This window comes from Thamnophis elegans, chromosome 5, assembly GCF_009769535.1.
Source record: "Thamnophis elegans isolate rThaEle1 chromosome 5, rThaEle1.pri, whole genome shotgun sequence".
Lineage (NCBI taxonomy): Eukaryota > Metazoa > Chordata > Lepidosauria > Squamata > Colubridae > Thamnophis > Thamnophis elegans.
In genome coordinates, this window is record NC_045545.1 from 31,602,091 (window position 1) to 31,617,006 (window position 14,916).

General features: G+C 44.5%; 1 protein-coding gene across 1 annotated transcript; it reads right to left on the bottom strand.

The window, feature by feature from the left end:
- Positions 1 to 694: 694 nt before the first annotated feature.
- Positions 695 to 6,649, bottom strand: BSND (barttin CLCNK type accessory subunit beta). The gene is made up of 4 exons (XM_032217832.1): positions 6,473 to 6,649; positions 4,288 to 4,415; positions 1,699 to 1,935; positions 695 to 1,121 (listed from the first exon to the last, which is right to left on the bottom strand). The coding sequence occupies exons 1-4, from the start codon at positions 6,647 to 6,649 to the stop codon at positions 695 to 697; spliced, it is 969 nt and encodes a 322-aa protein (XP_032073723.1).
- Positions 6,650 to 14,916: the final 8,267 nt, after the last annotated feature.

Below are 14,916 nucleotides of genomic sequence, written 5' to 3' on the forward strand. Positions count from 1 at the left end.
GCACATTTTCCTCATTTCAAAAATCTCAGAGACAACAAAAAAGAGCTTACTAAGGCACCTAATATAACAGTGGATTGGATAAGGCTGGATGCATCACAGGTTAGGCAAGCTTGATGGTCTGATCCCCTTCTTTTATGATACTCTAAAGAAGGGGTTGCTTTTTTATGACGTAGACTTCAACTCGCAGGATTCCTAAGCATGGCTGGTTCAGGAATTCTGGGAGTTGAAGTCCACAAATCATAAAAGGGCCATCATTCCCCACCCCTGCTCTAAAGCAATGTTTCTCAAGCTCAGCAACTAGAATCCTAGTTGCACCCTAGAATTGTCCAGCCAGCAGGCCGGAAGTTGGAATCCAGACATATTAAGGTCACTGAGGTTAAGGCCCTAAAATAAACATATATTAAACTTATATATACTCTCCCAAGACACAGAGGCACATACATACCACATTGTTCTTGGATTTGGAATAGATGTTTTTTTTTCCCACTCTGCCTTGCTTCTTTTTACTATTTCTTAGTCTGACCTTTATTATTATTATTTCCACATCTTTTTCTTCTCCATCCCACAGCAAAAATAAACCTTGGATTTGACTGAATTATCACTTTTCCATCCCCCTTCACGCTCCCTAAATTTGAAAGGTAAAAATGTTGAAACTTCTATACTTTCTCATCCGGGGGGGGGGGGGAGAGGGGGCTTATGGCTTTGGTTCAGCAACAGCAACCACAGAAGGAAAGGTGTCCCTTGGATCCTCTTGGATCCCATAGTATAAATCATCCTCTTCTGCCTGCTGTAAGGCTCTGCTGCATTCCAGATGACCATGACCTGCTGTTGCCACAATGCCATCCCCTGCTATAGGAGGAAGAGAGCAATGGCTCTGGCTTGGGGCCACGGTATTTTCATTGCTTTGCCCCTGACCTTCTACTGCCAGGGAATCAATCAAGGCAAAATCTTCATAAGAAGGAAGTTTGAATTGGAGCTGGCTTCCTGTTAGAGGCACGGGATTTGGGGCATCTTTCCATCTCTGTAAAAATGGGCTGTTGGAAGTGGAGTCCAGGGAAGAAGTGTCCACTTCCTCTTGAAGAGATGCTAATGGTGCAGCCTTTGGAAACCTCTTAGATGGGCTGGAAGGAGGAGGAGGAGGGGGGGAAGAAAAGGATTAAATGAAGGACATTCCTTCTAAGGCTGTTTGTAGAACTGTTTTGGGTTTCAACTGAGAAGTTTACAGTAAATGAAGCAATGTGGCTGTTAAACTTGTACCAGGTTATCAGTCCAGTGACTAATTTCCTTGTTATGAATTTGGTTTCCAGGGCTAGATTTTATTACTGACCAACCAGGTCTAACATCTAACATCAACATCTTAATAAAAGAATGGGAGGAAAACTCGGCAATATATTGACTATGTTGGCTTTTAAAGATGGAAACCAGACTGCTCCTATTTTATTCAACAACCTTTTTTTAAAGAAATTTCCTTTAACTAAGGATCAAAACATGATTTGAAAATTCATCAGTTTTACACAATATAAATTAGCACTGCCAGATCTCAGCTACATAAATCTGGACAACCCCTACATTGTAGTTAAACAGTAAAGGGTTTTTGTATCGCCTTGCTTCTATCTGTGAGTCTTTTAGATTTTTGCAGTCCAAATCCAATTGTCCTAATATAAACTAATTCAGGGACAGTTCATATATGTTACTCACCAGTTCAGTCCTGTTGTGGCATCTCTGTTAGGGCTCCCATTACTCTCTGAGGCCCTGTGTACCTCTGCTTTGGCATGTACATAAGGTTGGAGATGTCTTCCTGTCCTGCCCAGTGGCACTGGGACCGGCAAAGTTCCCAAGCATTCTGCAGAACTGTTTGTCTGGATCTGTTCATAAGTCGGCAGGCTTTTCTCATATATGTCAGCTTCTTTCTGGCTTGTGTATTGCGTTTGCAAACTGTGGACAAATTAGGATAAAATTCATTTCCATCCATCCATGAATTTATTTTCAAGATCATTAATTCCTGGACATAAAGATGGCCCCCTCTCCTAATAGTATTAACATGACTTTGATCTTTGGGAGATCCTATGGAGAATATTGTCCCAAAGAAATAACATCATGCATTGATGGGGATATTGAAATCATAATAATTTATTCTATTGTATTTTATCTCTCCACAAGAAACTGATCAGACAGAACTGAAACTAACAAGAAGTGATGTACTGATTGAGATTAGACTACAAATAGGGCATACAAGGTTTTATTCTACTGTCAGCCATAGAACTCACTGGTTATCTTTGGCCAGTTCAGAGGTGGTATTCAGCAGGTTCTGACCGGTTCTGGAGAACCGGTAGTGGAAATTTCGAGTAGTTTGGAGAACAGGTAAATACCACTGACTGGCCCCGTCCCCATTGATTCTCTGCCTCCCGAGTCCCAGCTGATCAGGAAGAAATGGGGATTTTGCAGTAACCTTTCCCTGGAGCAGGGAGGGAATGGGGATTTTGCAGTATCCTTTCCCTGCCACGCCCACCAAGCCATGCCAGCCACGTCACACCCACTAAGCCACATCCGCAGAATCAGTAGTAAAAAAAATTGAATCCCACCACTGGGCCAGTTGGTCTTTCATAGACCAACATAACCCATTGGATGGTTATCGTAGACACAAATCTGAGGAAAAGGTGCTACATTGCTGGTTTAAGTTTGTGGAGAAAAGACACAATATCTAATCTAACAAATAAGGAAGGAAGAAAAGATGAACAGCTAAAATTAATTAGAGCATTGGCAACTGAACAGGAGGAAGATATAGGAGGAGATATCTTGTGCCCTTGAAGTGTTTAAAAAGAAATGATTATTTTTTTCAAACTAACTAAGACATACAGGAAAGGAATAATCTGTTGAAATCATTATCACATTTTTCTTCTTTCACACTTATGAGGTATGTGATTGCTGCTCCCTTTGTTAGCAGAGCAGGTTATCTGGGCTTATCAGTGCTTACCAAGGAATTCTAGGAACTGAAGTCCACAAGTCATAAAAGGGCCCAGATAGCTCTTAAATCAGGGGATGCCCTCAAATGAACCGTCCTCCTATGAAAGCTTTGCTAAGAGGGGGCTGCTCCAGGTTCAGTAGGCTAATGTCCTTGAGATATGCCCCCTTGCCAGTGGTGTGCTCAGGGGAGAGCCATAATGCACCACCTTTGTACATGTATTGATTTCATACACCCATAGAAAGGAATAGGATTTCAATAAGAGATTTGTGAATTCTACTTGGACTTTTTTGCCTCTCTCTCTGAAGATGCCCTCTGGCTCTTCCCATTGAATGAAAAGTTGTTCCTTGAAGAAGATGTTGACCAGTTTGAATATTTTGAGTCAATATTTTGCAGTTCAGAGCAGGCCACGTTTTCCCAGTTGGAATCCGAACCCTTGTTAATTCGGTAAACTGTGCTAGCAGCAAGAATGAACCAAACTTAAACTGTGGTGCATCTTTGCCAGAGTTAGAATGGCTGCACCAAAGGGGGTACTGTTCTCTAGCTCATAACTCCGCAAGCAACCATGTTTTATGGAAAACCTTCTTTGTTAAGAGGCCTTAATTAAGAAAGACTGACTTAAACTAATTTACAGCAAATGACATTCAGATCTTAAATCAAAAAAACAATTCTTAACAGAATTCATAAAAATGAACCACATGGCCCTAGTTTCTGCCATCCTTTACAATGCTGAGGAATACCAATTTCAGAAAAGTGAATCTTCTGCTTGACTTGGATGGAGACTCCCAAGTTTTATAGTTTTCTCTATGGGACTTATACTTTTCTATGGGATTTATAATTTTCTCTTTGGGAATCTTCTCAATGGGGTGTATAATCTTTCTTATCCTTAACACATTACAGACACATGAAGGCAAAAGATATTTTGTTCTAATGCCAAGTGCATTCTTTACTCAGTTTATATCCTGAACATTTACCAGGGCTAGTTAAATACTAAGGGGAAGCTGAATGTTAGAACCTCAAGATTATTTTTTAGTTTCTAGCAGGTGAAAATCTAATGTAATTTCATGAGTTTGTTTTAAAGGAGTAATAGTTTTTGATATGCCCTTCATTTTTTTCTTACAGATGGTAATGGTGAGTTTAATTTTTTTAAATCAACAGATGTGATATTTAATGCCATTTGCTGTCCCATGCCAGTGTTTCTTATCCTTGACCTTGTTTTCCTGAGGAACATAGCCTCTAGCATCTACTGGCTAGCACTCTAATTAAAATGTAGATTGCAGACTATTGAGTTGAAACCTGGTGGTTTGCCCTCTTCATAAGAATACCTTTTCTTCTCAGGAATCTTATTTTCAATTGATGATGAGGCAGCCAACTTCTTCACAAGGAACTTTTCAGACTCAGAGTTCTTTATAAGAAACTTCTCGGACTCCGAGTCAATGGAAACAACTCTGATCTAGAGGAAAAGTTAGAGAAAATGGCTCTATTGATCCATTTGTGTTTTGTGTAAATATGCAAACAGCAGCATAATTCCATTAGGTATCACTTCAACAAACCTTAGAAATTTGCATTGTTGAGTACGTGTAAAGGACTATACAACTGCAGAAAGCCAATTCAATCTCCTATTGTACAGTCTCCTGCGCAGCTTCTCTTTAGTTATTTATTACATTATTACATTACTATTACATTATTATTATTACATTATTAGATGGAGGTGTGCTTAGACGCTGCGGCTTTGAGCTCCTGGTAGCCAACTTTGTTGTATTTATTTTGTACAATGACAATAAAGAGTATACTTACTTATACTTCGCTTCCTTTCTAGGGAGGCAATAATGTAATAAGCAAATAATGTAATAAGCAAATAATGTGATAAGCAAATAATGTGATAAGCAAATAATGTAATAAGCAACTTGATGTCCACAATAATATAATTGTGCCCATAATAATGTAATTGTTCCCACCATAATGCCATTCACAATATGGTGTCCATGAAACAAATGTGGCTCTAGGCACCCTCCTTGGTGCCAATCTTGTTTGCTCTCACACCTGATTTTTAAAAATAGTTTATTTCAATAAAAAATAATAACAGGAAGTTGGAGTATACCAATCTCTTTGTAGGAATGCTTTTGGGTCCCACCAGATCTGAATGGTCCTGTTCCCACGACACCCTTAATTGAGCCAATGGAAAGTAACATTGTTGGAACACCATAAAGGAATTAACTAACCTAATCAAATAACCTGCAGGCAGTTAAATTTTATCTCAACCATTCAAAGGATTAAATTAACTCCATCCAACCAGTTGCATAATTCCTAAATAAATATCTAAACCCATTGTTAATTTCTTCCCAACAAAAAGAGTTAGGGAGAAAAAGCAGCTGAAAAGCAAATAAAAATTTGAGATTGAATTCAAAAAATAGAAACCTGGTACCACATAACCCATGCTAATCTGCTCCTCCTGCTACCTATCTAGGGCCTTGCCAATGAAGAAGTAGGCTAGTTATGTTCATGTAGCCATGTCAATAAACTCCTGATCCAACACTCATGAGATGTCAAACTCTTTCTTGAGAAAAGAGATGATGTCAGCACATATAACCATTATACTGCCTTAGGATTCCTACTTTTGCTCCATGTATACCTGCCCTGAGAATGAAGATATAAGTAAAAATTAGAGTTGCAGGAATTGCCATACATTCTCCATCTAGTTTGAGTTCAAAGGAAAAGAGCAAGTTCAAGGGTCAGAAATGATGTTGAGAAAGGTTCCATCACTACCAGCCATTGACCACAGAAGAGTTTTAATTAGTTTGTATTTGTCAACATTTCCTTCCTTCAATCTCAATAATAGTTAATTAGATAGCTCATCCTGAACAATTCTCTACTCCTAATCTCTAGCTATCTCTTCAGTTATGTAACGGTTAAACACAGCTTTGAATTGTCTATGGAGATCCTCAGTCATCCAGGTGATGGTTGTCTCAATGGTGCTTTTTCAAGAGGCAACTAGACTTTCTGGTTTTTCTAGGAAGATGTTTCGCTTCTCATCCAAGAAACTTCTTCAGTTTGGATCTAAAGAAGCTTCTTGGATAAGAAGTAAAACATCTACAAAGAAAAATCAGAAAGTCCAGTTGCCTCTTGAAAAAGCACCATTGGAACAGCTTCCTTTTGCGAAACGGCAGGCTGGAGATGCAATACTGTATGTATAGAGTTTTGTTATCATTGTTGTTAAGGAATATATCCAGAAGCATCAGTCTAATTTTAGATAGCCAGGCAATAGATTTAAATTATCACTCCAACAGAAAACAATATCTTACATTTGTTTTTAAAGAAAAAAAGAGATGAGGTGGGGGGGAGAAGAAAGAGAAAGAGAGAAGAAAGACAGAGAGAAAGTAAGAAAAAAGGAAGGAAGGAAGGAAGGAAGGAAGGAAGGAAGGAAGGAAGGAAGGAAGGAAGGAAAAAGAAAGAAGAGGAAGGAAGGAATTAACTATTTAGGCATTTAAAAAAAAAAAACATGCTACCTACCTTTGGATAACACTGGCACATGCTCCATATGATGCCCACAGCAATGACCAAAACTCCCAGGGTGCAGAAGGTAATATAGATTTGGGGTTTCTCCACACTCATTATGAACATGCCGATCATGACCAGAAAGAATCCCAGGACAATAAGTCCATAGCGAAATGTTTTTTCTTCAGCCATTGTAACCTCTACCATTCAGAAAGCAAAATTGACATCAAGCTAATCTAATGTAGACAGACTCATTCATAAAAGGAGGTTGAACTGGAATCTGGAAATGGGAGGGTGGGAGGGAGGGAGGCAATTCAAGGTAGCCTTTCACCTGTCCATGACCCAGACAATCCACAGGTACCTCTTCCAGAGGCAGCAAGGGGACAAGTGTCAGCTCCACCTTCAGACTAGTCCTGCCCTGATCTCAGCCAGCCAGTTTTAAATGGGTTTGTAATGAATGCAAACAAGATATTTAAATTCACATTTGACTAACTCTACCTGGGGGGAACTTTACTATAACCTTCCTCCTAGCTACAGACAGCGCAAAAGCTGCCAATGATTTGCCAAGGGAGTGTGGAGAGGAAGTTAGAGGTTCTAGGCTCCAATCAGAGTCGAAGCTAAGGGTCTGACTGGTGAATGGTGAATTAGGGAGCAGGTAGACAGACAAGGGAGTGCTTTTTGCACCATACTTCAATACTTTACTCAAATTAAAATATAGTTTCTCTCAAGTAATACGTCTTTCTTTGTGTGTATGTAATTAACCTGGTTTATTTATTGAAAACATTTCTTAAACATCCTTTGTCCGGGTATTATAATTTCATATGGCGTAGCAAATGCAGCATGGTGTATAAAATTGGCAGAAACAACATATAAAATGGGTATAAAAATATAAAACACCAAAGCAGTGAATTATTTTAAAAACACACAATATGAGCAATGAGTAAAATTATGCATAAAATTAAATTATGTTACTCCAGTGACTAATATACAAAAATATGAATAAAACCATTGATGCAAGCTAATAAATGAAGTATTCTGGAAATTTTTCAAGCTTTGGAGAATTAAATTGTCATATTAAGAAAGGCAAATGACAAGAAAGTTTGGTGAATTATTTACTTTCTTCATTAGTGAGAAGAGTCATATTTAGATGGGAATCCTCAGCTATAGCCATGCTCTTTTCCCAGGAAAAAAAAATACTCAACCGAACTGCACTACAGCAATGTGAATAAATATGATTGATATGTTTAATATAATCATAATCATCCCTCAGTTTCCACACTCCTTCATTAAATATTATTTTTTAAAACTCCAGTCTCAATAATGGTAAAGGTTCCCTTCGCACATGTGTGCTAGTCATTCCTGACTCTAGGGGGCAGTGCTCATCTCCATTTCAAAGCCAAAGAGCCAGCTCTGTCCAAAGACGTTTCCGTGGTCATGTGGCCATCATGACGAAACACCGAAGGCACCCAGAACGCTGTTAACCTTCCCTATTTTTCTACTTGCATCTTTTACATGCTTTTGAACTGCTAGGTTGGCAGAAGCTGGGACAAGTATCAGGAGCTCACTCCTGCGCGGTGCTAGGGATTCAAACTGCCGAACTGCCGACTTTTCTGATTTACAAGCTCAGAGTCTTAGCCACTGAGCCACCGCATCCCATCCAGTCTCAACAGTTACAATCTAAATTGTAATCCAAGAGTATATTTTCCCATTATCCCAAACACGCTTAGTCTTCTGGGTTTACTCTTAGTTCATCTGAAGATTTTCCATAATTAATCTTTTTTCAGAAGGATCTTCAAACATTTCATCCTGAAACTGTCATGCCATCATTCAGCCTTTCTTTTCCCAACTGCAATTTGTATTATATATATTTTAATGTACTAATCAAGCTTGTGGTTACAGCAAGTATCCTTTTTTCTGGTCTTCTTTCCTCTAATGGATAATAATATTTCAATCATCGCACTTTATTTTCTTCCCTATCACTGAAGTCCTTTAAAGCATTTCAGATTTACAGTAGAGACACCAATATTTTGGGAGTAGGTTGCCATCTAGTGGGACTTTCAACACGCAAGTAGAAAAGTAACTCACTGGAAATTTGCTTGTTGGTGCTTGATTTTGATGTCAATTTGTTTCTTTATGAAGAAAGGGTGATTGAGGACTCTAAATATTTTCCCCCAGACCTATTTTATTCTCATTTTTCTTGCATTTTGCACAGAACCTTTTTTTCAATTACTTAGCCAGCAGTCAAATTTGACCAAACCTGGATCCATCTCAGTTTACTATTCAAAATTTGGTACCTAGAATGGTGGATTTAATTGGTACTGTAGGAAGTTAGCACCCACCCCGCTCCTAGAAGAATGAAATATTCTAGGAAATATTAAAAAGGCAGAATATTATACTTCCCTGGATGAGAAAAGGAGAAACATGTTTTAAAGACAAATCAGCTCCCTGCCTGCCCCCCTTCAGTTCCAGGGTGATGGAATTAAGACATGACACTCAGGACATGATAGGATTAGTCCTCTACCCATCTCACCACATGGCACCTGGGAATATTACATCATCCAGCAAGGCTCAACCAAGCCTGGGACTCAGGACAGCCTACAGAGTTGCCCCTGCATGGCCCCATGGGAGTCTGACAGCCAATGGGATACATTTCTTACACAGGAACAGGAAGCTCTAAGGTAGGGCCCAACAGAGGGTATAAATCTCTCTCCCCCCCCCTCTCTCTCCCTCCCTCCCTCCCTCATGTGCTTTTTTGCCCAAGACCTCAAACCATGTGGTCCTGTCCACCATTAAAATCTTCTTTCCAAGCAACTTCCAGTGTCTTTTTCCTCACTTGGAACTGAACCCAGATAGACATTTCTTCCAAGATTACCTTGTCCCCAGTGGAAATATTTTCTTCTCAAACAAGAAGAGCTTGAGTCTCTATTTCTTGAGAGATAATTAGCATCTAAGTGAGATTGAACTCCAAAGAGAAACCATGGAGATCCTAGTGAATATTCATTGGATTCAGTCCCGCCTTGACTGGCTATCCCATTCATGAGAAGGATCCTTCTATTTATATCAAAGATGCTAGGATACAACAAGGATTCCATGTTGGAAGAATCAGACTGGCAATCATCATTTATACCTTTTTTCTACTGCCTATACTGAAGCACCTCAGAATGCATCTGAATATTCCTGAAAGCAGAACCTGACCTGGGTACAGGTAGTTCTCAACTTACAACAGTTCATTGGTGACCATTCAAAGTTACAATGGCATTTTAAAAAGTGACTTAAGGCTATTTTTCACACTTATGACGGCTGCAGCATTCCAAGGTCATATGATCAAAATTCAGAGGCTTGGCAACTGGTTCATTGCCATGCGTGAGAATGGGAAATGGCTGCCGAGTCTTATCGCTCCGGCTATTGGAAATTAACAACAAAAGATTCCAGGTGACCAGGACCCCGGACATGATAACAGAGGGGTCCCTGCAAGGCATCAACGCTCGGGCTTCCCGGGGAGGTAACAATTTGAGGAGGGGGCTGCCTTCGGGTGGCTCCTGGACGGTGTTACCTCCCTCGGCGATCTTTCCGTACAGCTGGTCGGTGGCGGCATCGGCGGCTTTGCGCGAGCGGCGGTGGTTTTGGCCCCGCTGCCCTGGGAGGCTGCCCCGCTGCCCTGGGAGGCGTTGGTCTTCTATCGAACAGTGTTGGCGTGTCGGCTTGTGCCCCGAACAAGGGGTGGGGAACTCCATGGAAGTGCCTGCCTGGACTGGAGGACTGGCTCTCTGCCCCCATCGCAGCATTGTAGCTTTGCACCGCGGCCCTGCTGATTCCCCCCCCTCCCCCCTGGCACAGCATTCTCTCTGCATTTTGCCGTTGCCCCTGTCGGGCTCCACGTCGTTCTATCGTCTATCTGCCTGGACTGTGACCCCAGGATTCCAACGGCGGGCTCTTTGCTGTGCTGGTTATCGTCTGCTGCTGCTGCTGCCTCAGGAGGGCCACGTCAGACAGAGCCGTTCACCGGACTATCTTACATCGGACGCCATTGCTCCGGAAAGGCAGCGTACTTGGAGCTCAGACTCCCCCCAGTGGCCATTATTGGTACTTTTTTCATCTTCTGGCTGGTTTGTCATCTTTACCGCCCCCTTAATTAGTACCTACCCACCCTTCCTACAATTACATCTCTTGGCCTTCCACACGTACGAACAAACTGCACCAGCCCGATCGGCATCACTCCTTGCCGCCCCAGGGAAACCACCTCAACCATCCAGACTTTGCCTTCCCCTACATCGTTGGCAAACCGGATTGAACATCTTTGGCGGTCTTTTTAACCGCCTAGACTCCTGGGACCTTTCCAACCGCATAAGAAGGGGAGAAACGCCATCCTCCCCTTCTGTATATCTTTTGTACGATCTTTTGTAAGATCTCCGCATACTGCACAAATTTTATATGGTATGGTGAGTGTATGGGACCTGTATGTGTGAACTGAATGATCCCACTTTTATTATTCCATGGTTGTTGTATTTTTTATGTGTTTTAATTATTACGTGGGGACTGTTTGAGCGAACGAATGAGTGTGCTTGATTCGGAGGACCTGTCGGGGAGCGTGGGAACTGTGGGGGTGGTTGAGGGGACCACGGACACGGGAGTGGGTCGGAGCATCACGGTCATAACGGGGAGGGGCAGATATGGCGGGGACTTTAGGGCTGGCCATTACCGGGGAAGGAGGGCTCGCTACGTCATAGAGATCCCTCCTTCCGGCCCTATGAGTCCCACTCCAAGGCCAGATGGCGCGAGTAATCAGGACCCTGGTCTCAGGCTGTTGTCGCTAAATGCCAGGTCTGTAGTTCACAAGGCTCCCCTCATCCGGGACTTAATTTTAGATGAGAGGGCAGACCTGGCATGTATTACTGAAACCTGGCTGGGCCCGGAGGGAGGAGTCCCCCTCGTAGAGATTTGCCCAGAAGGATTTCAGGTGCTTCATCAGCCGAGAGCCCAGTGAAGGGGTGGGGGTGTGGCTATTGTTATCCGGGAGTCTTTAGCACCTCGTAGGATCCCTGCTCCGGAGCTTGTCGGGTGTGAGTCCCTGCTGGTGAAGTTGGACCTCAAGGGTCAAGTGGGTTTGCTGTTAACGTACCTGCCTCCCAACAGCGTTGCAGCAGCCCTCCCCTCGCTCCTCGAGTCGGTAGCCAAGCTGGCAATTGAGTTCCCCAGGCTTATGGTCCTGGGGGATTTCAATTTGCCATCGCTCGGTGAACACTCTGATGGGGCGCAGGAGTTCATGGCTTCCATGACAGCCATGGGCTTGACCCAGGTAATTCGGGGCCCAACTCACTCAGCGGGTCACATGCTCGACCTCGTATTCCTCTCGGAGCAGTGGACTTGTGATCTTGGTTTGAGGGGTAATGAGATCATACCCCTGTCATGGTCAGACCACTGCCTACTGAGGCTTGACTTTCGGAGGCCAAACCCCCACTGTAGGGAGGAGGAACCGACCAGGTGGTTCCGCCCCAGGCGACTTATGGACCCCTTGAGGTTCCAGATGGAGCTTGGGGTTATTCCTGATTCTCTCGCCCACAGTCCGGTGGAGACTCTGGTTGCTGCCTGGCACTCGGCAGCATCGGAGTCCCTTGACCGGATTGCGCCACTATGGCCGCTCCGAGGCGGCGGAACCCGGAGGCCTCCTTGGTTCACCGAGGAGCTCCGGGAGAGGAAGCGCCGGAGGAGACGCCTAGAGCACCTATGGAGGTCCGATAAATCCGAATCGAACCGAGCACTCTTAACAACGTGCACCAAGGAGTACATCAGGGCACTTAGGACAGCAAAAAGATCGTATATTGCCACCTTGGTTGCGTCCGCTGAGTCCCGCCCAGCCGCCCTGTTTAGGATAACCCGTTCCCTCCTAAATAGGAGGGATTCGGGGGACCCCTTGCAGGGTAGGGCTGAGGATTATGTCCAGTTCTTAGCGGACAAAGTTGCTCGGTTTCGATCGGATTTGGACTCCACCTTTGCAGATCCAGCCGAGGCACAGGAGGAAAATTCAGCAGACCATCGCTGGGTTGAGTTTCAGGATGTTGTCCCTGGGGATGTGGACAAGGCCATGAGAGCTGTGAGTGCCTCCACTTGTGTACTGGACCCGTGTCCCTCCTGGCTGGTTGCCAACAGCAGAGAGGTGACACGGGGCTGGATCCAGGCGGTTGTTACCGCCTCCCTTCGGGAGGGACTCTTCCCCTCCGCACTTAAAGTGGCGGTGGTGAGACCCCTCCTGAAGAAACCATCTTTGGATCCAGCCGTTCTTAACAATTATCGTCCAGTCTCCAACCTCCCCTTTGTTGGGAAGGTTGTTGAGAAGGTGGTGGCCTCCCAGCTTCAGCGGTCCTTGGAGGAAGCCAGTTACCTTGACCCATTCCAGTCCGGCTTCAGACCTGGTTACAGCACAGAAACCGCTTTGGTCGCATTGACCGATGATCTCTGGAGAGCCAGGGATGGAGGCCATGCCTCCATCCTAGTTCTCCTTGACCTCTCGGCGGCTTTCGATACCATCAACCATGGTATCCTTCTGCGACGACTGCGGGAGGTGGGGGTGGGAGGCACTGTTTTGCAGTGGTTCTCTTCCTACCTCTCGGACAGGTCGCAGTCGGTGTTAGTTGGGGGGCAGAGATCGACCCCTAGGCCTCTAACATATGGGGTGCCGCAGGGTTCGGTCTTATCCCCCCTACTATTTAACATCTACATGAAACCACTGGGCGAGATCATTCAGAGGCACGGAATAAGATACCACCAATACGCGGACGATACTCAGGTGTATCTGTCCGCCCCGTGCCAACTCAATGAAGCGGTGGACGTGATGAACCGGGGTCTTGAAGCCGTTAGGGACTGGATGAGGGCTAACAAGCTTGTACTCAACCCGGATAAGACCGAGTGGCTGTTGTGTTTCCCTTCCAATAATTTGGCTAGTGTTCCATCACTCAGGCTGGGGGGCCAAATATTATACCCCTCAGATAGGGTTTGCAACTTGGGAGTCCTCCTGGACCCACAGCTGACCTTTGACCACCATCTGTCGGCTGTGACCAGGGGGGCATTTGCCCAGGTTCGCCTGGTGCGCCAGTTGCGACCCTACCTGAACCGGGAGGCTCTCACAACAGTCACTCGTGCCCTTGTGACCTCTAGGCTGGAATACTGCAACGTGCTCTACATGGGGCTGCCCTTGAAGAGCATCCGGTGACTTCAGCTAGTCCAGAATGCGGCCGCGCGAGCGATTGTGGGTGCACCTCAGTTCGCCCACATAACACCTATCCTCTGCGAGCTGCGCTGGCTACCTGTTGATCTCCGGGTGCGCTTCAAGGTGCTACTTACCACCCATAAAGCCCTTCATGGTAGTGGATCTGGGTACTTGAGAGACCGCCTCCTGCCAATTACCTCCTCGCGACCCATCAGATCACACAGATTAGGCCTCCTCCGAGTTCCATCCGCCAGTCAGTGTCGACTGGCAACTACACGGAGGAGGGCCTTTTCAGTAGTAGCACCGACCCTTTGGAACGATCTCCCCGTAGAGATTCGTACCCTCACCACCCTCCAGACCTTCCGCACAGCCCTCAAGACCTGGCTATCCCGTCAGGCCTGGGGTTAAAGATTGTAATCTGTCCCCTCCCGAATGGTGAATGTTGTTTCTATTTTTAATTATGTATTGTTTTTTATATGTCATTGTTTGTATCCCCTTCCTCATAAGTTGTAAGCCGCCCTGAGTCCCCCCAGGGAAAAGGGCGGCCTATAAATAAATTTTCCATTCCATTCCATTCCATTCATATTTATGACGGTTGCAATGACCCGGAGTCACGTGATCCCCTTTTGTGACTTTCTTACAAAATCAATGGGGAAGCAATCATGTTACAACTGCAGTGATTCACTTAACAACTGTGAAAAGAGGATCATAAAATGGGGCAAAATTCACTTAACAAATGTTTCCCTTAACAACAGAAATGTTGGGCTCAGTTGTGGTCATAAATTTAGGACTAGCTGTCATAATTAATGAAATGGTTTATAGAGTCAGTTCTATCAGGCAAAGAATCAAAGACCACATGCTTTGTGTACATGTGCATGAGAAATGAAATAGAAAAAAAGCTCAAATTAAAACTCCTAGGCTAGAATAGGGGTATTAAACTCAAGGTCCAGGAGCCGGAGCCGGCCCATGGGGTGCTTAGATCTGGCTCATGGGGGGGGAGGGCTGGAAACAGTAAAGGACTGACCCGTGGTGCCTCTGGCAGAGGGTTGCAGGAGGCCGTTGCAGCTGAAAACAGACCTTGGGAGTCCATTTTCGCCATAGGTGCCCCCGGCATGAGTGATGTTGAGCTGGCCATGCCCACTCTGGCCACACCCACTCCGGGCCCCTGGGGTCAAACACAATCCTGATTCCACCCTCAATGAAATCTAGCTTGACACCCCTGGACTAGAAGAAGGCAGAATTATAGACCAAGAGG

Coding starts and splice junctions, on each gene's coding strand:
- BSND (XM_032217832.1), bottom strand. CDS start 6,649: ATGGCTGAAGAAAAAACATTTCGCTATGGACTTATTGTCCTGGGATTC. Junction 4,416..6,472: donor TGTGCCAGTGTTATCCAAAG/GTAGGTAGCATG, acceptor CTTTTCCTCTAG/ATCAGAGTTGTTTCCATTGA. Junction 1,936..4,287: donor AAGATTCCTGAGAAGAAAAG/GTATTCTTATGA, acceptor ATTTGTCCACAG/TTTGCAAACGCAATACACAA.